The sequence below is a fragment of the Plectropomus leopardus genome, chromosome 7 (genome assembly GCF_026936395.1).
Source record: "Plectropomus leopardus strain MGB_pleo_1.0 chromosome 7, ASM2693639v1, whole genome shotgun sequence".
In the NCBI taxonomy this organism is placed as follows: domain Eukaryota; kingdom Metazoa; phylum Chordata; class Actinopteri; order Perciformes; family Serranidae; genus Plectropomus; species Plectropomus leopardus.
Genome location: NC_142182.1, coordinates 33,772,650 through 33,795,360, shown reverse-complemented (window position 1 = coordinate 33,795,360; position 22,711 = coordinate 33,772,650). Strand labels below are relative to the sequence as shown.

General features: G+C 40.2%; 1 protein-coding gene and 1 long non-coding RNA gene across 3 annotated transcripts in view; one reads left to right on the top strand and one right to left on the bottom strand.

The window, feature by feature from the left end:
* Positions 1 to 22,310, top strand: part of otud7a (OTU deubiquitinase 7A) — a 60,608-nt gene extending 38,298 nt beyond the window's left edge. Inside the window, exons 7-14 of one of the 2 annotated variants that reach the window (XM_042495979.2) lie at positions 1,012 to 1,113; positions 2,735 to 2,871; positions 3,462 to 3,574; positions 7,499 to 7,626; positions 8,912 to 9,061; positions 17,573 to 17,687; positions 18,692 to 18,776; positions 19,090 to 22,310. In XM_042495979.2, coding sequence (XP_042351913.1) covers positions 1,012 to 1,113; positions 2,735 to 2,871; positions 3,462 to 3,574; positions 7,499 to 7,626; positions 8,912 to 9,061; positions 17,573 to 17,687; positions 18,692 to 18,776; positions 19,090 to 20,643 — 2,384 coding nt within the window. In that variant the 3' untranslated portion in view covers positions 20,644 to 22,310. The remainder of the gene's footprint in view (positions 1 to 1,011; positions 1,114 to 2,734; positions 2,872 to 3,461; positions 3,575 to 7,498; positions 7,627 to 8,911; positions 9,062 to 17,572; positions 17,688 to 18,691; positions 18,777 to 19,089) is intronic. The other variant, XM_042495981.2, reaches the window with a different exon arrangement.
* LOC148189243 (uncharacterized) lies at positions 5,536 to 10,752 on the bottom strand. The gene is made up of 2 exons (XR_015777100.1): positions 10,001 to 10,752; positions 5,536 to 7,690 (listed from the first exon to the last, which is right to left on the bottom strand). It is a non-coding gene; the product is annotated as an uncharacterized LOC148189243 (long non-coding RNA).
* Positions 22,311 to 22,711: the final 401 nt, after the last annotated feature.

The window sequence follows — 22,711 nt, the reverse complement described above, 5'->3', positions numbered from 1 at the left end:
GAGCAACTTGGTAAGAAATGTTCCAAGAAATGTTGGTTTTTTTTAAGCAAGGGAAAATGTTATGGGGAAAAATAAAGTATATCTATAATTATCATAATTACATATTTAAAATTATGCTGCATAATCATATTTCGAAACACTTTTCAAGTCTTGTTTCCCTTGTTTTTTACGGGGGTGGGTTCTTCCTTTTTTTGCACTCTTACTTATTTCTTGCTAATTCAATTGCAAATAAAAGTCAGAAATCAAGCCAATTTAATAACATTTCAAAAGGTTATTTATTGCCTTCTAAGTTCAGCTATTTAGGCTAGTAAAGCTTGTTGGCTAATTGTTGTCAGCTGGCTGTCACTGGTACCTGCACCAGTGCTGTGACACTGAAAAACATTCACACTTTGAAACCTTAGAAAATTTGTTTGATTTCTTTCAAAAACATTGGGAGGGGGCAATAAACAACTTAACAAGAAATGGTCCAATTAAATTGCAAGAAATTAGTAAAAAAAAAAAAAAAAAAAAGTTACAAGAAGATTACCTGAAAAAAATGGAGCCAACAAAAAAATGGCAAACAAGAAAATAACCTAAAATGTGCTGAAAAAAGTATTTCTTTTATAGATTTATTTTATTTTCCTGTAACATAGTTGTAAATATAAAGTTATTCTTTTTTTATATATATAATTTTTATATATATATATATATATATCGTTTTATAAAACTAGTTTTTAGGTGATTTTTTGTCACCTTTTATTAATTTCTTGCAAATTATGGGACAGTCTTTGCCATGTAGGCAATTTCCTGTTTTCTGAGTTAGCGATAAATAGTGCGGGCTGTTGAAGCCCAATGACACACTATGTTTGACCACACAAATGATTTTGACTGTGGGATCTTATCACCAGTTCTTTTGTGTGTTTTTCAATCAAAGTAAATTAAGCAAGAATTGGTTAAAAAAAGAAATTAAGCTAAATGTTGTGTTTGCTGCCCTCTGTACACAATTCATTATTATATTGTGCGTGTGTGCAGGTCGTCTGAACTGGTGGTCCACCATGTGCACCAGCTGTAAGAAGCTGCTTCCTCTGGCCACCACAGGGGACGGGAACTGCCTTCTGCATGCTGCCTCTTTAGGTGAGCCACTGGTGTACTCTACAGTATGTCTAATATGACCATATCATCCATACCTGTGCAAGTCGCTGTCTAATAACAGTAATGGTGCTGCAGAGTGACAAATGAGGAGTTAGAGAGCGAAGGGAGCAAGAAAGGGAGGGACATAACTGTCTGTACTATAGATTGCAGGAGACTGTCAGCTGCAGGGTTTAGGGGGTTGACAGCACATCTAAGTCCATGCCCAGAGAGATTTTTGACTATCCAGTGTGAGGACGGCTGGAGCACCAGAGCTAATGTAATCTACACTGACAGTGAGACAACTAAGGCCCTTTGATGGATGACCAAAAACATTTTTAGACAAGCTGAGGTCGTCTTACACTTTTTAATCTGACAAGTTGATCTTCAAAATAGTCAAAATAATCATTATAACAGATTGCCTTGAAAAAGAAATGTAAAAAGAACTGTTAATCTTAATTTATGTTTATACCTAATTATTAAGTTTACTTAAATGCAGCTGTATTAATTTAATTTAATTATACTTAATTTTGCAAAGTTGTTGCAACTTAAAATGACCTTGTTCTTTCTGAGTGTTAGCAGCTTCAATAAACCTTTATCATCACAAAGAGGATTTTGCCGATGATGAAGTTAGGAGATGTGCAAGTTCTGTTTTCTTAACATGTTTAAGAAAATACAAATATGATCGAGTAGTTTGTAGCCAGTAGAATACAGATATAGTTTTATATATATATATATATATATATATATATATATATATATATATATATAATACAGTAAACTTGGTTTACTGAAGTTGCTAAAACTTAGAAGGGTCGAATTAATTAAACTTTTCATTTTTAAGTTGCAACAAGTTCACAAAATTAAGTAAATATAATAAAATTTTAAGTTAACTTAATAATTAGAAATAAAGGGAACATTTTTTTTTTTAGCTTTATTTGCAATAACAAAGACAGAGGCAGCAGGATGACATACACATAGGGAAATTGGGTTGAGAACAGATTAATTACATATAGAAAATAAAAGTACGTAGATAAGCTGTAGTTATGCATGGACAAATTTTAATGATTATTATAGGAAAGCTGCCTTGTGGAGATAATTTGTAATTCATTATTAACATTTGTGGAAGTATTAATAATGTAAATTAACAAAAGGGCACTCAGTAATACCTACATGTATACACACATATGTAAACATATTACACACATACATAGTCACACAGACATTAAAATAACAAAAAGCTTTTTGAGAAGAAGTAAATAAACAAAAAGAATACCAGAAACAATATTTGGATGAGTGAGCAAATACTGAGGTGTGTCTGTGCTTGTGTGATTGTTTTCATATATTTTATGTCTGTCTCTGATGTGTATATGTTTGGAATAGTTGTGTGTGTACCTATCTGTGCTTGCGCATATATGTGAATGTACATGAATGTAAAGTAATCCTAAATTAAGACTAATAGTTATATTTACTTAAATTTTTTAAGGCAATATGTTTCCTAGATTTTTTAACAGTAAATTTGTCAAACTTTACAGCGTAGTAAGATTGTACAGTTTGGCATAATGGCCGTGTTTTATGTCCTCAGTCTTAACATGCAGTAACGGTGTCTTGCGTCTGTGTCGTTCAGGGATGTGGGGCTTCCATGACAGAGACCTGATGCTGAGGAAATCCCTGTACACCATGATGAAGAGCGGAGCGGAGAGAGACGCTCTGAAGAGGAGGTGGAGGTGGCAGCAGACGCAGCAGAACAAGGAGGTTGGAAGAGTAAATGCATCTCTTCCTCTTTCTCTAATGACACTTCAATAACTCCGTACGAGCAAGCGAAGGGATGAGTGACACCTTAAATCTGTTAACAAGAGTCGATTTTATCTTCCTCGCTGGGTGGCCATGAAAACAGTCTTACTACGATACCATTAGTAGTCGTGTTAATGCTGTCAAATCCTCTGCACTTCCTCTCCCTTCTCTTGATGTTCGTGGATTAAAGTATTTGCCAATCTGTTAGAAAAAAATGTGTCACCAAAGATAGCTCAGGCAAAGAAGTAGTCCAGATGCTCATGTTTTAAAAATGCCTGGGGCGTGCTGGTGTCCCACTGATCCAAGACGAGGCGCATGTAAACGCAGCGTCCTGGTTTGTTGCGTGTCATCCACCTCTCTCTAATTACCCCCAATTCCTCTCTGTTTTTTTGTATTTTTTTTAAATCAAACCATCCAGATGTAACACTCACATGTTGTCTGGATGCATAAAGCTTCAGGAGATCACCTTGTAGATGCAGATTAAAATGAATAATAATAAGGATTGTGTGGGTGAGCACGAGCACATGCTTATCAGAGTTTCCATCCGTGTGTTTGTACAGTCAGGGCTGGTGTACACCGAGGAGGAGTGGGAGAGAGAGTGGAACGAGCTGCTGAAGTTGGCCTCCAGTGAGCCTCGCACTCACCTCAGCAAAAACGGCAACACCAGTGGAGGGTAAGCTCACTCTACAAACAAATGTTCCGGCTTAACAAAAAACAGTACATGCAACAGTTTGCATCAATCTTCAAATGAAATCACGTGCAACAAACACACTATACTGAGTAGCTTTGCTTCTACAATTAAAGGTATTTTTATGTGGCGCTAACTTAATAATGTATAACATAAAAACAAGTTGAAGTTTTGAGTTTGTATAAAATGATACTGACCTTAAAACTGTCCTTTGTGTCATACTTGTTCGGCCTACAGATCGCTAAAAAACAATCTTAACTGTGAATTCAGGGATGCTGACCCTTTTAACTTGAGCAAATTGACTGGATTTCTGTCAAAAATATAGGAAGAGGAAAATTAGCGACGAAAGAAGAAATGACCAGAAACATAGTAGGAAAGTAGTAAAAAGTACAAGAAAATAACCTAAAAAATAAGTTTAAAAAACAAAACAAAAACACAATAATGACCTGGGAAAAGTGCTTAAAAATGTATAATAATTTAATGACAAAATATTAAAGTACTTTTTCCCTAGCTTCTTAAAAATGATTTTCTAAATCTAAATCTGTCATTTTCTTGCAGTTTGTAGAACACTTTTCATCAAATTGCTCATTGCCGTTTTTTCCCCTGTGTTTTTAAAAGAAATCGCAGCAATTTGCTCAGGGTTCAAAGGTTTAATTACTTGTCAAAGGTGTTTGAAAGCAGCAGAAGAAAAGCCAGAATCAAGCAATGATTGTGCCATAATGATTGTAAAAGATGGAGAGCGGAACAAAGCACAGCGAGTTGTGCAGCTCTCGTCCCATATTTCACATAACAACTCTCCTGCTGCGTTTGAATGTCCGGTGCATTCAAATGCAGGCCCACGATTTGCTCTTTTAACCTAAGGAAATCTAGATCGACATTAGATTTCTTGTACTGCGTCCAGAAACTTTTTAGAAGTTGTTTAACCCCTTGAAACCAGAGCAGATTTGATTTCTTTCAAAAGCATGGGAAAAGGCAGTGAGCAACTTGGCAGGAAATGAAAGCCCCACACACTGCAAAAAAATTGGTAAAAGGTGACAAAAAAAACCAGATTAGTGACAGTGTTAAGTTAAATTATTCTCAAAATTATTACAATTGTATATTTAAAATCAAAAATCATGAAACTGAAAAAATATACACTTTTTTCAAAATTCAGTACTTTTTTGTGTCATTTTCTTGACTTTCATTTCTTAACTTTTTTGCTTTTGCTTAGTTTCAGGTAATTTTCTAATAAATTACTAATTTCATGCTAACTTTTGGGCTATGTTGTTTTGTTTTGTTTTGTTTTTAGAAAAGGAGAAATAAAAAATAGGAAAAAGATGTTCAGAAAAAGGTTTTTGCATATTTAAAACTGTGTTACAGGAAAAGTCTACTTTTTTATTACATATTTCAGTACTGTTTGGGTCAATTTCTTGTCTGTTTTGGGTTTTTTTAATTACTTTTTTGGTTTTTTTTTTGTTTTTGCTTATTTTTAGGTAATTTTCTTGGAATATTTCACTAATTTCTCACTAATTTTTCGGGGCATGTCTTGTTAAGTTGCTCACTGCCTTCTGCCCTTATTTCATCAAGAAATGAAATTCATTAAATTGAGTTAAATTGCCTCCTTAATTTGTGATACTGTGCCATCTACTGGCTGCCATCAGTATGAATCATTTTTGCTGAAACAGCCCACCCCCCCGCTGTGGGGCTGCTGCTGCTGCTTTTAGCTGCAGCAGGGGATGCGATTCCCCCTCCGCCCTCCTCCCCTCCCGTGTTGCATAAACAAGTGTAAGAGTGGGTTTATCTCAGGCTACAGAGGCAGATCGGAAACTAACTCTAGTTTCCTCCTCCTCCTACGCACAGAAACCTTGTGGCTTGCCTCTTGTTTCCATTTTGACTGAAGTAAACATACACAGCAGGTGACCTGGTGGAGAACTTTGATGGGCAGAAAAACACAGTGAGGTGTCTGCTGTTGATTGAAATGTTATTTAATTACATAAAGTGTGATTAAAGCCCGTTGTCTGTGCTCGGTGGTGATTGGAAAAGCCTCACAACAAATCAAGAAAAGGCTGTTTTCATGTGACAGCAGCAGTCTCTGTGTTACCTGTGCACAGTAATTTGCTGTGTTTCCCCAGCCTTAACATGTTCAGTACGAATCCCTCTATTACCGAAAAATATTCAAATAAAGAGCATAATTAACTCATTTACTCTGGTGGTTTTAACCTTGTATTAAGTTTAACTGGAGTACAGTAATCAGGCTTCATTTCTTTCAAAATATGTTAAGGAGGAAATGAGCAATGAAAGAAGAATTGACTAAAAGTTAGCAAGATATTAGTCAAATGTACAAGAAAATTACCTGAACATTTACCCTTTTAAACCTCGATCGACATCAGTTTCCTTATTCTGCACTTAGACACTTTTTACAAGCTGACTAAACCTTTGAAACCGTAGCAAATTGATTTGATTTCTTTCAAAAGCATGGGACAAAGGCAGTGAGCAACCTTGGCAGAAAATGTTACACATTGGAGGAAATTAGTAAAAGATAATGAGAAAAAGACCTGAAAAAATAATTATTTTAAAAGGGGGAAATAAAAAAAATAGGAAAAGACGTTCAGAGCATGATATTCAATAATTATTAAAATTATATATTTAAAAATATGTTACAGAAAACAATGTATACTTTTAAAAAAAAAAATCTGTACTTTTTGGGTCATTTTTATTGTCTGTTTTTTTCGGTTTTTGTGTTTGCTTATTCTTAGGTAATTTTCTTGAAATCCTTTACTAATTTTTGGTCCATGGCTTGTTAAGTTGCTTATTGCCCTCTACCCTTATTTTTGAAAGAAATCGAACTTAAAAAAATAAAAAACACTAACTAAAAAAAATGGGTCAAACAAGACTTGAAAAAAGTGCTTAACAAATCTAATAATTCTGTAACATAATTTTAAAAGTGTAATTATGGTAATTTTGGCAATTTGTGGTACATTTCTTACCAAGTTGTTCCTTGCTTTTTTCAAATTTGAAAGAAATCAAAACAATTTCTTCAAAGTTTCAAGGTTTAAATACTTGCGAAAGGCATCTGAAAGCAGCACAAGGGAAATTCTGACCCTTTAGGTTTTAAAGGGTTAAGGCACACATGTCCAAAGTCTGGACCAATTTTAAACGGACCTTGGCCTGTTGTTTAAAATATATTATATGTGGCCCCACACATTATTTGTTAATAAAGCCAGATCACTTTGTAGACGTGTACCAATAAGGAACTACGCAGACGGAGCTAATGAGTTTTCATGAGCAGACAACAAACAAGCAAACAAATGGTTCCTTAACAGCAGACATTTCCTGCTCGGTGGCAAACATTTGCACAGTAATTAGCTGCGTTTCCCCTGCGCTGACCAGTGCGAATCCCTCTATTACAGGAAAATATTCCATTAAAGAGCATAATTTACTCATTTACTCTGGTGGTTGAACCTCTCATTGAGTTTGACTGTAATACAGTAATCAGGTTAGGGCTGTTTGATGGTCCTAGTGTGAGATGAGCCCCTAAATAGGATGAGTGGGATTCCCATATTAAGAGGCTCTTTATTAGAGTGAATTTGGCAGCATGGCTGTTTGTGTGGCTGACAACTTAATTGTTGCACATCCTCTGGTTCCCTGGTGGTTGCATGCCTGAGAGCTCTGCCTCTGCCTTCTCTCTGCCTCTCTGCCTCTCTCTCACTCTCTTTCATTCAAACACATGTACCAACAGATGGATCTTTGTACGCGTGTGTTAAAGGTAGCCAGAGGACAAAATGAACCCAAATAGATCAGATTAGATTACGCAGGCACATGATTAACACCGTTTTGGCAGATGTTTTCGCATCCGTAAATACCAATTCAGGAAATTGTCATAGTGTCCCATGATCCCACTGTGTTACATGGGGTTTTGTTTTTTTGCAGGGTGGATAACTCCGAGGATCCGGTCTATGAGAGTCTGGAGGAGTTCCATGTGTTTGTGCTGGCCCATGTGTTGCGCAGGCCCATTGTAGTGGTGGCTGACACGATGCTCAGAGACTCAGGAGGAGAAGGTAGGCCCACTTCATGTTTCCATCATCTTCTACAGCACGGGTTCCCAACCTTTTTTCCTTAACTCTTTGGAACACGAGAAAAATTGATTGATTTCTTTCAAAACATGGGAAGAAGACAGCGAAAAGAAGACACGACACAAAAATTAGCAATTAATTTTGCAATTTAAAAAAAAAATATATATATATATATATATTCATATATATAAAAACAGAAAAAAGTGCTTAAAAATTATAATAATTTTGCAACATCATTTTAAAAATTTTAATTATGGTAATTTTAAATATTGTTTTTCCCTAGACCATTTTCCCTAGACCAGCATTTGTCTACAAATTTTTTCGCAATTTCTGGAGCATTTCTTACCAAATTGCTCCTTCCTTTTTTCACATTTTTGAAAGAAATCAAGTTAATTTGTTCAGGTTTAATACTTGTGAACAGCGTCTGAAAGCAGCACAAGGACAAGTTATGACACTCACTCAGATTTCAAAGGGTTAAGGCATATGTGTCCAAAGTCTGGTCCAGAGGCCAGTCGTGGTCCTCGGACCAATTTTATATTAATGCATTATGGTGGAGTGGTCTTTATGATAGTTTTCCTCAAAATTAGATTTTAAAAAATGTCACGATATATCACCTTGTTACTGCAATATATCAAATCACAACTTGTGTCATGGTGTGTATTTTATTATTTATTATTTATTATTTATTAAGAGTCTTATCAATGCAGAGCCTTATATCTAATCCAGCCCCCATTCAAAAAAGTTTGGACACCCCTCCCTTAAGAGACCCCTTTTCTATCACTGAGTAAACGCATGACCCCTGACTAAGTTATTAAGTATTTTGTGTATTCGTCATAATATAATCAATGCATAGCAATAACAATAAAGAACAGCTGATAAACTCTACAGTTAACCAGAATAACCAACACATTCCTTCTTTTTTTTTAAGATTTCAATTTTTTCTTCTCCCTGATTTTTTGCCATTGTTCATCTAGCTCTTTGGTTTTTTAATTGTTTACTTTTACTTTTGCTTAGTGTTGAATAATAGCCTGAAATTTTAAACAACTATCTTATTAATTTTTCCTCCCTAGAAATAATGAAATGTTGAAATATAGGCTTACTGGGTTGTTTTTTTGTTGTTTTTTGGGGGGGTGGAGGGGGTTAAGTTTTCTTAAAATCAAGACCCCCCATAAGCGTTGATGACCCCTGGTAGGCATAGAGACCCCCAGGTTGGGAAACACTGTTACATTGTATATTAGACAATGTACCAACTGTAGATTTGTTGTTCCAGCGTTTGCTCCCATCCCGTTCGGAGGGCTCTATCTGCCTCTGGAGGTGCCTCCGAGCCGCTGTCACTGCTCCCCTCTGGTCCTGGCCTACGATCAGGCTCACTTCTCCGCACTGGTGTCCATGGAGCAGAGAGACCAGCAGCGAGAGCAAGGTATACCACTGCGCATTACCGCAAAACCACTTACATAATCCCGACAGAAAAAGATGGTGGCATCAGATGTGCAAACCTTTTGTTGACCTCCTCTTCTCAAAAATCCAAAGTGTCACCCGCTGTAATGTGCATTAGTTAGGTAATATTTAGGCAGTCTTTGCTTTAACTTTAAGTGGGTAGATTGCGAGAATGAGGACGAGAGGTCTGCCTGTCCTTTTCGAGGTGAATAATGTATGAGACAGCAGTCTAATTACCTGTGATCCATTATTAAAAAAGGCTGCTTGGCAGCAGGAACAAGGGAGTGGCCAACATGCAGAGAAAGTGGACAGCAGGCTGCTCTTTCTGACTAACTGAGCATTGATCACATCACTCAAGCCTGCGTGTAACTGTCCCTCCCTGAAGTCACTGTTTGAATTAAGCTTGTTGCAGTAGGTGTGTCCCTCTCTCACACGAGTGTGTGATGTGGTGCTGCATATTGATTCTGTTACGTTGAGGCAAAGCAGTGTCAATTTTCAGCTCCGAGTGTTTATTGTCTTGTTTTGCATGTTCAGATGCCAGCGCTCCCACTCCGGATGCGTCGCTTATTCTCGAGGTCAGAGCAGTCCTCACATGGAGTTCCTTTAATTGACAAATAGAGTGGATCTCCTTGACAACCAGCCTCAGTAGTCGCAGCGCTCCTCTGTATCTGACTCAGTGGGTGGAACAGACTTGTCATTTGCGTGGGCTGCCGGCCAACCGTCTCTCTCTGCCTCTTTTTCTCACCCCAAACACAGATACTCTTACGCAAACTGCTTCTTTCTTCCTCTCTGTGTCTTCCTACTTTTCTCGTGCTTTTTCGTATGAGCATTTGAGCTTACTATTCTCGGCGCGTAAACACCAACCTAGTCATTAACTCTGGGTACGACCACTGCAGACTAGCAGACAGACATGATTACTAACCTGCGATCCCTGCCCTGGAGTCATTGCCTTTAATGCCAGCAGCACATCAAAGCTGGCCTGCTCCACGCAGCACATTCAGCACTCCCACTTTTATTTGAGTTTTTCTTCTTTTTTTTTAAGTGAGGCAGAGGAGGGTTCTCGTTTTGTCCACCAGATGGTGCATATGTCCAGAGAACCCACTGTAGCTGGATCACAACACCACTGCAAGGCTCTACTTTGTCATTCTGGTACACTGTGTCCTGTGATAGGATCAGAGTGCATTTTGTTGCAGTTTCTCTCTCTCCAGGATGTTATGAAAACACTTGTAGCGTGTTGTGTGTGTGTGTGTGTGTGTGTGTCATGGGATGAATCATATTATACAGCAGTGCTGCTCCTGTTATGTTTGACTACACTTTTTATGTACGAAAGAGGTTTTACATTTTTGCATGCTATTAATAAGAGCAGAGCCGGCCCTATCCATTGAGCGATATAAACAACTGCTTAAGGCCCCCTGGTCTAGAATTTGTATTTTTTTTTAATAAACAAGAGTCAACAACAACAAAAAAGTATCTTCCTAAAAAAATGACATTTTGTATTTTTGCCAATTAATACTGTGTTTGATTATGTTACTGCTATTAAGTCTCCTTTGAGTCTTTAATTGCTTACAAATTATTTATACATTATGTATGAACTAATATTTTGAATTAACATATTAATTCAGTTTAATGTGAACACACACTCCTCTTAGGGCCCCAAAAGTCTAGGGCTGGCCCTGAATAAGAGTTAGGGGTTAAGGTTAGGGTATGTAAAATGTTTTAGTTTTTGTATGATATAAATAGTAATGTACATATTTTTGTTAACTTATCAAGAGATGGCCCAAAAATTTGCATGCAATTAAAGAAAAAAAAGTTCCAAAAACATAATGTGAAAATAAGCCAAACAACATTTGCAAGAAATTAATTCAAAGTTACAAGGAAATTAGAATAAGAAAAAATGATAAATAATGTAGTTTTGTAGGCATTTTCCTGTTTTTGGATAATATCAAATAATCACCAAAAGCTAACTTGCTGGTCTTTTTTTTAGACCAGCTGCTGTTTTTTTGGTCACCGTTTACTTATTTCAAAATTTTGTCGGACACTTCTTGCCAAGTTGCTTATAATGTTTTTTTCACCATGTTTTTAAAAGAAATCCAATCAATTTTCTTGTCTTTCAAAGGGTTAAATGCTTGTGGCATCTGATCAATCAATCAATCAGTCAGATTTTTTTCATATAGCACCTTTCAAACAAATCAAATGCAATTCAAAGTGCTTTACAGTTTGATTAAAGAACCAAAAACATATGAAATACGCAAAAATGGATATTAAGAAAATAGAATAAGTATAAATCTTAAAATTTTGATGGTAAGACAATACATAAAAGCCAGACTAATGAGGCATAACAGCTAGAAGCAGAATTAAATGTTTTAGTTGTACTCTGTGAAACAACTAAAAAAGAAGAGTCTGAGGATATAAGGGGCCTTCTTGGTTCATAAACCAAAAGCACCTCTGAGATGTAGTCTGGAGCAAAGCCATGCAGTGCCTTAAAGGGTTAAGGAGTGGTACAGTGCAGCCATACTGGCTTATATCTGTGAACAGATGCGAGACAGAGGGTCAGACAGACAGGCAGACCTAATCTTCCACTGCCAATTAGGGCAGGGTAGCCTCAGCCCGCCCCCTAAGCCCTCACCACACCACCACATATGGGCAGGGTCCCGGGCTGGGGGCCCCAGCAACCCTCTCTGCTGACAGTCAGGCCAATGTGTAGATGTCTCAGGTGGAGGGTTGGTCTCCCTCAGCATGGGGAAGAGCATCCGAGAGGCCGTGTGCGTGTTCAGGTGCCAGAGGCTGGGTTAGAATACTGGCTCTTTCTTCTGTATGCGGGGCTAGAGCAGAGTCCCGTCCCCCACCCCCCTCCTATGTAATGTGATTCTAAATCACACTGACACATCACGCTACTGACCCTTTTCTGGCCTGCTGGCATGGCTGCCGGTGCTATATTGATGGTGGATGCTGAAAAAAAACAAGGGAGGGGCGACTGAAGTCCGAGGTTACTGCAAAGGATCAAAACTTTCTTTCTTCTGTCTGAGCACATCCCAAAAGAGCAGTCAAGTTTTTTGCTTTTTTTTGCTTCTTTTTTTTTAAGGTAGTCAGGTGAACCCAGAGTCCTGTGCACATGTTTTCCATCAGCCCACTGCTGCTCACCTGCTGTGTGATAATGACTGGCTCCTCAGTACACGCCGTCGGCCATCTCTTTTATCAGCTTGTTTGTGCTCCTGTGGTTGAACGATGTATGAGTATGAACTGGCCCTCTTAAAGAAAACTCCGGAGCTATTTCAAGCTCTGGTCCCAGCACCAAAACACTTCCAGGTTTTCGTTGGCATCCCGTCATCAACCCCCTAACACCCATTCGAATGAAGTAAATAGTCGTCTTTTACACAAAGACCACCTACATAACAGCGCGGTGTAACCATGCAGCTCTGGCCAGGTTTTCACTTCTCTATCTATTAAAGACAGCCAGTGTATTACTCCTCATGCTGCGGGCTAATTCAATCAATATGGCAGCCAGAATTAAAATGCCATTTGTTGTGGTTTTACGTGTTACTTAAAATGTGATGTTCTTGTAATTACCACCATGATTCCGCTGTTAAAATCTGTGGCACAGAAAAAAAAAAAAACTCCGGCTTGTTTATATGCATGACTGCTGTTTACTCTGGTGAGTTGGGTCCTTTAAAACTGCAGCTGTGCAGAGTGACCAAAGTCAGGAATTCAAATTTGTGCATTTTCCAGACGGTACAAATTGTTCTTGAATTGCAAACAGAGGAAACATTGGCTCTCTGTTCCTGCCATGAATTAAAAGCTTGTAGCGGGCGTCTTTGTCCTCTAAAGGGGGTGGAAGAGGAGCACGGGCCCTCTCTCTTCCTGCTCTCATGACATAAAGCATGATCTACCTGACATGTTCATTCTGCACAAACTAAAAAAAAAAGAAACATTTGTGTTTAATCAAATCATATGAATACATGCTTAGAAAGGTTATCTACATCGTTTCCAACAGCTGTTTCCTCACAGGTTACACCCAGGTCCCCCTGTATCCCGCCTGAATCATTGATCCAAACTGAGGAGAGCGAGGCAGGCTAGCAGCTATGTTGCTGAGTGCACACCTCGCATACCGCGGAGGGCTATGATGTCATCTATGCATAAGCTATGGGAATCGGTCATTCAAGGACAACAAAACAAGGCTGCCAACTGGGATAGTAAATACATTACAGCACACTTTAGTCCCCCAGAGCTCAATTGGCAGCGTTGAATCTTTGAATCTGGACCGGGGCCATAGCTGGGAACAACAGCACACACAGCACTTTGGAATGGCGAGAAAAGGAGGACAGCTGCATCGTGGGAGCCAGGACACCACCTCACAGACCTCGGCTGCCTGCTGCATGACCCGAGTGGGAACTGAGTGGGAGCTGGTTCACTGCCGTCTGTCTGTCCTGTGTGTGTGTTTATGATTATGACAGGATGTTTCTGGGCAAGAGCGTCTGAGGAAAGACGCTTTCTTTAAGAAAAATGCTCTTTTTATTCCCCCTCCCAGTTTCAGAGCTGCCATGCCACTGCTCTCATTATTGTTTGTCTCTGTGGCTACAGGCATTAGTCATGCTTTTTTTTAGGTAGATGGTGTAGAATGCATTGCAATTTGCAGTTATGACGCAAAGGCAACCTTGACATTTTAAGACTCTCTGGACATATCTAGTTTGCCAGCATGGCTGCTGGTGATATATTTACTCAGCTTATTAGATCTATTTGCTTGGTGACTAATGGTGTCAGATAATAATAATTGGTCATGTTTGCAGTTTTAACCCTTTGAGATCTGAGCAAACTGGCTTCATGACTTTCAAAAATATAGATGAAGGGCAATGAGCGATTTAAGAAGAAATGACCCAAAAATTAGAAAAGAATTTGTAAAAAAAAAAAAAAGGACATGAAAATTACTTGAAATTAGAAAAAAGGAAAAATAAAGCAAAAGAAAACAAAAACAAGAAAATATCCTGAATAAAGTGTTTAAATAACAATTCTGTAATTTTTTTGAACATATTATGCAAATTTTATTATTGTAATTATGAATATAGTTGTTGGAAATATTTACATAGCTTCTTTAAAAATAATTTCCCAAATGTTATAATTTCCTGCAGGTGGTGGAACAGTTCTTGCCAAGTTGCTCATCTCATTCCAAAGGTTTAAATACTTGTTAGGGTGTCTGAATGCAGCGCAAGAAAAGTGATGTCTATCCAGGTTTCAAGTGGTAAAATGTGCTTGCATGGGCGTGGCTGCACTAACTCTGGTCCATGAACTTATCACCACTATGCATGTACCACCACTATTTTGACACTCCTCATGATTAATAGTGTACTTTGCACTTGCACATAGGCACTCAAAAAAAAAACACAAGGGGGACAGAGTAAATATTTGACCTGCAGTTTCATCCGGGACACAGGAGGGGCCGTGGCTGCTGGTGCCTGCGTCGCTATGAAGCCTGCCGGGGAGAGCAGCCCATTGGCAGTGGAAGAATTGATGAGGCAGGGAGGAGACTGTATCTTCCATCTGGGGCTGACAGTGAGGGCTGGAATGTCCTCGGCCCGAACAGCCTGCCTCTCTCTGCTGTCATGTGGACAACAGCCCCCACACTAGGCAGCCTGAGGAGAGCTGTCATGTGGGCCAGTGGGGTCTAGCTAGTTCTCCTCTCCGCTCTTGTTTTTTGAAAGGCAGCCATGCACTCCACACACGAACAAGCCCGCGCTGTGCACGTACTGTAAGCACGCCTCCTCCCACGAGAGGAAGCACCGAGTGGGTGTCTGTTTTATGTGCTGTGTGCTGTGATTAATGTTGAAAACCTCTTCCTGCTTGTAAGTAGCTGATCATATCAGCGGTGTATGAATGAAATTATTTCTGCACTCCTCTTTTTCTGTGTCTGATTGCACTCTAGTACTAAATTAAATCATCTTGTACAGCCCTGATAAACTGTAGAGCTGCTCAGTTTATTGTAAATCCAAGCAGCATCATGCCAGACCACCATTTCCTTGAGTGTTAGCAAAGGAAAGGCTGCAGTTTTGGACCCATTTTTATAGTGCTGGCCATCATTTTTACTTGTGATGGTAACATTGCACCCACTATAGAGGTCTGGGACATGGCTAAGGAGAATTCTGACCCCAAGGTTAGCATACGCGGAAGAGAAAACAAAGACAAACATGCTATCAGCTCTAAACATTCATCACGGTTTACAGACTGACTTCCTACTTCAACTTTGACTCTACATACTCAGTGCATGCATAGTTTTTCTGCAGGGATTATTTCTGGCCTCACTTTGGATTTACCCCCAAATAAAGTGGTTTAGATAATCTCTCTAAACTGCTGGCTTGTTTACAGCCTGTCGTTTCTCTTGCCCTTTTGGACTTTGCTGTAGCAATGTCACTGTGTTCCCAAATCTCAGCGAGGTCTCTGGTGAGTACAGTGTTATCAGTGCAGATAGTAAAGTTGGCCATGTAAGTCAGTCCCATTTGAGAATTAATAATTAATTACTGACTTTGGAAACAGTGCAAAACAGTCTCACCAAAAGGTCCTTTTAGTAGCCATTCTTTAGCTTTCATTGAATCACATGAGCTTCTTAAGTGGAGTTGTCACAGATGCTGATGTACAAGTTCCAGTTTTCCTGTGAGGACTTAATGGATATTTTCTCCATGTAGGTTCAAAAGTTGAGATTGAAAGCAAAACAAAACAAAAGCAAAACCCTGGAAGCAAAACAGTCTCACCACAAGGTCCAATTTAGTAGCCGCTTTGGAGCTTTTGATTGTACCATATGATACAACTGAAGGCTCCAGAGCGGCTACAACCAGAATTGTAATGAACCAGACTTTTTCTTTAAAGGGACACTTATGTATATTTCACCCTGGGCGCTGCTTTCCCATATATTTGTGGCTGGTTTTAGTGGCTGCAGTGTAATCCTTCGGGACAATACCGCATCACCAGAGAACACTGACAGGCTCAGATTGTTGTTTAAAGTGTCTGACAACATTATAGAAAAAAAAGTCTCACTCAAGGAGAAGTCTTGTTTTCAGGTCTCCCAAGTTTTTGCAAATAGACAATAACAAAGAAACTATACATCAAATGAATGGTAGGAAAAACTTTTGATTTCTCTCACACATTGCACTATTGCCCTGAAGTACACCCAAAATGCAACAATATATCTCACAGGGGTGGATGGTTTTAACTTTGCAGGCTTTCAAAACAAAACTGCTGATTCCTTGTAGTACAACCAACCTGTGTCTTTACTGGCCTTTATTGTGTGCTGGTGGAGGTCAGCTGTTGCAAATTCCATGCACACTCTATGAAAGATGATAAAAGTAATGATAACCATTTCTGAAGTGTAATTTACCTGAAAAGGTGACACAGAATGTTAGTAACATTTGCATTTGAGCAGGTTAGGGTGGCAATATATTCAAGATTCAAAAATACATATGCAAATATGCAAACTACGGCAAAGGAAGGGAGTAGAATACACACATTTTGGGAACAGGTGGTAATGGTCAGAAGTCCAGCGGGAGTAGGATTAACCCTTTGAAAACCAAGCAAATTGGCTTGTTAAATTTGCAGAATTTAACTATAGATGGTCCAAAAATTTGCATGAGAAATTCATTAAAAGTCACAAGAAAATTATCTGAAAAAAGCCAAACAATATTTGCCAGAAATGAGTAAAAGTTTACAAGAAAATTAGAATAAAAAACAAACAAACAAAAAAACATTTAAAAATGTAGTTTTCTGCTCATTTTTCCCTGGTTTTGGATAATATCAAATAATCAACCCTAGCTAATTTTCTGGTCATTGTTTTGGTCACCATTTACTAATTTCTTGCAGGAAACTTGTTGGCAAGTTGCTCATCATGTTTTTTTTTGCCATTTTTTTTTTTAAAGAAATCCAATCTCAGGTTTCAGAGGGTTAAACGCTTGTTTGATGTCAGTCCAGTTTATAAAACAGTCTTAACCACACTTTTTCTTAATACTGGACCAATTTAAAAAATGGTTGTTCCCATAAGTCACTCAGACATAAAACATGGGAAAATTGGGTCCAGTTTGAAAAATATCAAAAATTTAATTTTCTTCCACCTGGAAAAGGTAGATAGGCTAGTTCCACCTCACTAGACAGTCCATTACAGTAGCTTGGAGAGTCAGGATAGGGACCAGTCTGTGTTATAGGAGGACAAACAAATAAAAGCTAAAGGGGCCGTCTGGGGCCCTTGTCTGTCTGGATGAGTCAGCGTGAGTGACGCTCACTGGTCACAGTTGCCTCTCTGCCTAAAAAATGGATGACAGATAGAATGCACCCACAGTATACTTTACCCCCGCTGACAGGCATCTGGGATAATTAACATGGCATTATTCTAGTGTGTCATCATGGTGTCACTGTAGCTCTGACACCACAGTGGCCTTGTGAGAGAAAAGCTAGCGTGCAACCTAGTCTCCAGCAGTAAAACTAGACCAAACTAACCTCCTGATAATCTCTTCTCTTCCAGCTGTTATCCCTCTGACCGACTCGGAGCACAAGCTGCTGGCACTCCATTTTGCCGTGGACCCTGGCAGGGACTGGGAGTGGGGGAGGGACGACAATGATAATACCAAGCTAGCCAAGTAAGTCCTGTATAGTATATCACGGGGGTGTTGATGCTTATCAGCAAAGCACACCGAGGCACTGACGAGGAGAGCAGCCCCACGAAGCGTGTGAGAGTAAAAACTGCAGGCCAGGGCAGTTCTGTTAGTCTACCCACAAGGTTGTATGTGGGGGGATTTAACTCTGATCATGGGCTCCGGGCTCAGGTCACTTCAAAGCGTGAGCAGAGAGAGAACAAATTGTAAGTCACGTCAGTCATCCATAGGGTTTCCCAGGAAAGGCCTCGCTAAAGCAGCAACACCCTCTCTGAGTTTAGAAAAGAGTTTATGTAAGGGTTTCTGTTTCACATTCCTGCCAGTCAGGGGTTTAGCTTAGCCTGCAACAAGCTGCAGTATGAACAATGTACAGAGACAGAGACAGGATGCTCAAGCCGCTACCTAATACTCTTTATATTACCCTTGATGCATTGCAGGTGTAGTTTATGTAGGGGCTCTACGTTATACAAGTGGTGAGATTCAGCAGGTTCATGCTTTTGACTCCAATTGCAAACAGCGCCACTGATCAGATTTTTAGAAAATATTTTACTGTCAGTTTTATTTAAACGTGTAGCTACTGTGGTAGCTACACGTATAAATACACACAGTTGTCAATCATGAGGTCATATCCGCTTTTAATAGCATCACATGAATTAAATAAACACTTGAAAAAACGTTAGGGTGACAAGAACTACCTTAGATGTCGGGAACTATCCTCTGGAAAAATTGATTTGGCATGTACTTTGAGTTTTTAGTTTAGCTTATGTCCCATCCGCTAAGTTAGAGTAGCAGATTTTGTGACCTATACTGCAGGCAGCCACCAGGGGGCCATCGAGATAATTGGCCTCCCTTAATGTTGTCCATCTTTATTATACGGTCTATGATAAACATGCTATACCTGCCATTATGTTCTTTTAAGAAAATTTGTCAACTGTCATCTGTGTAATACAACTGCTTGTTGTTAACTGTTGATACATGTTCTCTCACAGTCTCATCTTGTCTCTGGAGGCCAAACTCAACCTGCTGCACAACTACATGAATGTAACATGGATCCGAATTCCATCTGAAACAAGGGTAACTGTTTCTCACATGTGTTTCTTGTTCGTCATGGTTAATTTAGCTCTAGAGGGACTCCCTCAGTCCAGATGTTCTTGAAACCACAGGGTCCAATCAATCAGTTTTATTTACTGTCAGGATGAAATAATCCAGGCATTCATGTGTTTGCACTGATTATGACTCACCAGCAATCATGCAACAAAGTTCTGTTTTTAAATGTTGTTTTGGTGAATTTGTCTGGAATAGATTGGCAGTCCCTGAGAAATGTCCCTGAGACATTAATGCTTGTGCTGTGTTTTCCTCATTGCTGCTTACATGTATCTCTGTGCAGGCTCCCCTGGCTCAGCCAGAGTCTCCCACAGCCTCTGCAGGTGAGGATGTCCAGTCCCTGGCTGAGTCCATGGACTCTGACCGCGAGTCTGTCGGCAGCAACTCCAACGTCAACAACAGCAAGCCCAGCAAAGAGAAGGAAAAAGACAAGCAGCGCAAGGACAAAGACAAGAGCCGGGCTGATTCTGTAGCCAACAAACTAGGTAGCTTCAGCAAAACCTTGGGAATCAAGCTGAAGAAGAACATGGGAGGCCTGGGTGGCCTTGTGCACGGCAAAATGAACAAATCTAACTCTGGCTCAGGTCGTAACGGGGAAAACGGAGGGGAAAAGACAAAGAAGAAGGAGTCTAAGACAACCAAGGGAAACAAGGAGGAGTCGGGCCAGTCAGCTAGCTCCACTTCCTCTGAGAAGGCCACTAGTCCGTCGCCTACAGACAGAGACAGACCCTCCAGCTCCTCCCCCACTGAGAGACAGGACAGTGCAGGGAGAGACAAGACCCTGGAAAACTGGAAATACAGCACCGATGTCAAGCTCAGCCTCAACATCCTGCGGGCCGCCATGCAGGGGGAGCGCAAGTTCATTTTTGCAGGCCTCCTGCTCACCAGCCATCGACACCAGTTCCACGAGGAGATGATCAGCTACTACCTGACCAATGCCCAGGAGCGCTTCAGCCAGGAGCAGGAGCAGAAGAGGAAGGAGGCTGAGAAGAAGCCCCCCGCCGCTACCGAGGCGCCCACGAAGAAGCCCGAGCATGAGAGTGTCTTCCAGAGGGAGAGGTCGGACAGCTCACCCCCAGAGAGCTGCTCTCCCGTCCTACCCCACCACACCCATACCTACAACCACAACTCCCAGCCCCCGCTGGGCCTCAAGATGCAGGGCAGGAACAGTCCCACTCCTGCAGCGCCTCTTGTCTCTGTCCCAGTCCCTCCTCCCACCCCGCCAACCCACCACGTCTCCCACCCAGCCCCAGCCCCTGCGCCTTACTCCTCCCCCAGTATTGGTGCTAAGAGACCTGGGCCCGTTCCTGTGTCCGCCCACTACAGCCATACACCGCCCATCCAGAGGCACAGTGTGATCCACTTACAAGATGTCAACATGCAATCCTCCATCTTCCAAGATGACCCCTATAAGCCCGTGGTGGGCACCCTAAAGACATGTGCCACCTACCCCCAGCAGAACCGCACACTCTCTTCCCAGAGTTACAGCCCCGCTCGCCTGTCGGGGGTCCGCACTGTTAACACCATAGAGACCCTGGCTTACAACATGCCCGGCGAACACAAGTCCCACACCTACACCAACGGATTCGATGCGGGAGACATTCAGGACTGCCTGGAGTTTGCTGATGAGGACAACTCGTCTCACACCTGGCTCAACCAAGACAAAACCAAAGGGCGGAGCTCTGGAAGCCCTTTGTACTGCTTTCAGCAGCGCCGCTGCAAGAGGGAGAACTGCTCCTTCTACGGCAGGCCAGAGACAGATAACTACTGCTCCTACTGCTACAGAGAGGAGCTGAAACGCAGGGAGAGGGAGAGCAAAGTGCAGAGGCCTGCATAGCCATCACAGCCACTTCAGCCACTTGTCAGCGAGGCCGCAGGAGACTTGAGGGAACGACACCATCTGCACTCTGCATTTAGAATAACATGATGGCAAACATTTTTCCTATTTTGTTGAAGAATGCTCTTGTATTCCTGTCACCCTTCCCTTGTTAGTAAAGATGATTACTTTATGATGGGGGAAGCAGAACTTGACACAGTGAGCAGCTTTGGCCAGAAATTGTGCTATTTTTTGTTTTTTGGGGTTGTTTTCTGTCTCATCAAAGTTAGTCTTTTACTTGTTTTAGAGTAAAAGTCATCTCTCTGTGATGTAACTTTCTTTATGTGAGGGAAAGTTGTTTATTTTTCAAAAAGAGTTCATCAGGAGGGAACATTTTAGCTCTTTTAATCAGTTTGAATGCAATACCTCTGCTTGGTTCTTCAAAATCTCTGTGGAAAATTTGTAGTTGTTTTGCAATCAAAAGAAATTTAACGGGAGATCAATATTAGACTTTAAAGCAATAAATTGGTGATTTTTGCTACACCCTCTCCCAATTTTGTCTATGCACCAATAATATAGTTACTGTAGGTTAACTGTATCTTGTAAATTGTAAAGGATTGTCACGGTGTGCTTTTGTAAACAAATTTGAACTACAGGAATTAAAAAAATGTGTAAGCATTATAGATTGTAACGTCAGGTTAGGATGAAAATGTAAAATCTCATTTGTTAAGTGTACCTTCGCTCTCACCACGGCACAAGGTTTTCCTGTGTCTGAATTGGACTTAAAATAATGTGTAAGATATCATTTCACATTTTTAGCCCGTAGTCGACCTCCTTGAGACCACAAGCACTGCCAACTGGCTTCTGTTTAAAAAAAAACAAACAAAAAAAAACAACAAAATTTTTCAAAAATGTGCATAGGACAAATTGCTTCTCAAATATGCAGTGTTTATGGTGTGTTTCTCCGAGTCGCCTGTCAACTATTCAGTCAATGTGTTAGATGAGAAGAATAGTGGGTAGCGAGAGCAGGCCGATGCGTATTTGTCCGACGTGTGATTACGTGTCTCCTCCCCTCTACATACCCACACACACACAAACACAAACACAAACACACACACCACACACACACACACAAAACACGGTGTGCAATCATGCTATTAGCACTATGTGGTGACCTGCATTATAGATGTGTCACCGGTCCAGTGTGAGATTGTCTGTTCTTCTTCCATATCTAGAGGCCGTTAAAAAGAAGCACCTGCTGCTAAGAGCACCTCAAGCCTTTGTGATCATCAGTGCTTTAACCAATCAGTGGGGTTTGTGAAACCCCGGGCCTCCAAGTGCTTTCTGCTCATTTCGACATGACTACTGTAAAGACGCAGTGTTTGTGTTGCTGTTTGTTCTGGTGATGCTTGGATAATGTACCATGCTGTCCTTAACTTAAGTGTGTCCTGGCCAAGGATGTCCACTGCTCCCTGGGTTCGCTTCTGTCTCTCTCCCTCTCTCCTGTACACACTGCAGTGTTGCTCCTCTTTGTTTCTATGTGACAAGTTCATGGACTCTCACCATGTTAGGACTGTAAGATATGATTTTGTATTCCTTTAAGAGTTTTACACTACTTTAAATTATTAATTTGCACATTAGGTACAGATGTAAATATTGAAAAAAATAGTTTATTGTTACAAACATGGTGTGTCTGCGTCGTTTTTGTTTTTCTTCATAGAGGTTATCGTGAGAAATCCAAAGATTGTAGATCTCATTTTGGAGCCAAGGATTTTTCAATCAATACTATGTTCTGACAATTTTAAGTAATTTTATAGGGAACCATGAAGATCGACAAACACTAAACACGATCATTGGAAGTGTCCCACTTTTTTCCTTAAATGTGTAATTGTGGTTAGCAGAGTTTAGTAGCATCCTTACAAAGGTACTCCAACATTTTGAAGTTGCACTTTCTGTAATGTTGGTAGACTTGTGAGAGACAAATTTTTTTTTTATTCATTTATTCCATTTTATTGAAGAATTGCCAAAGTCGTAGTCTCGTGCGTGCGTTCGCCATTGTCTTCTTGTTTGTTTGTGTAGAAGACCCATG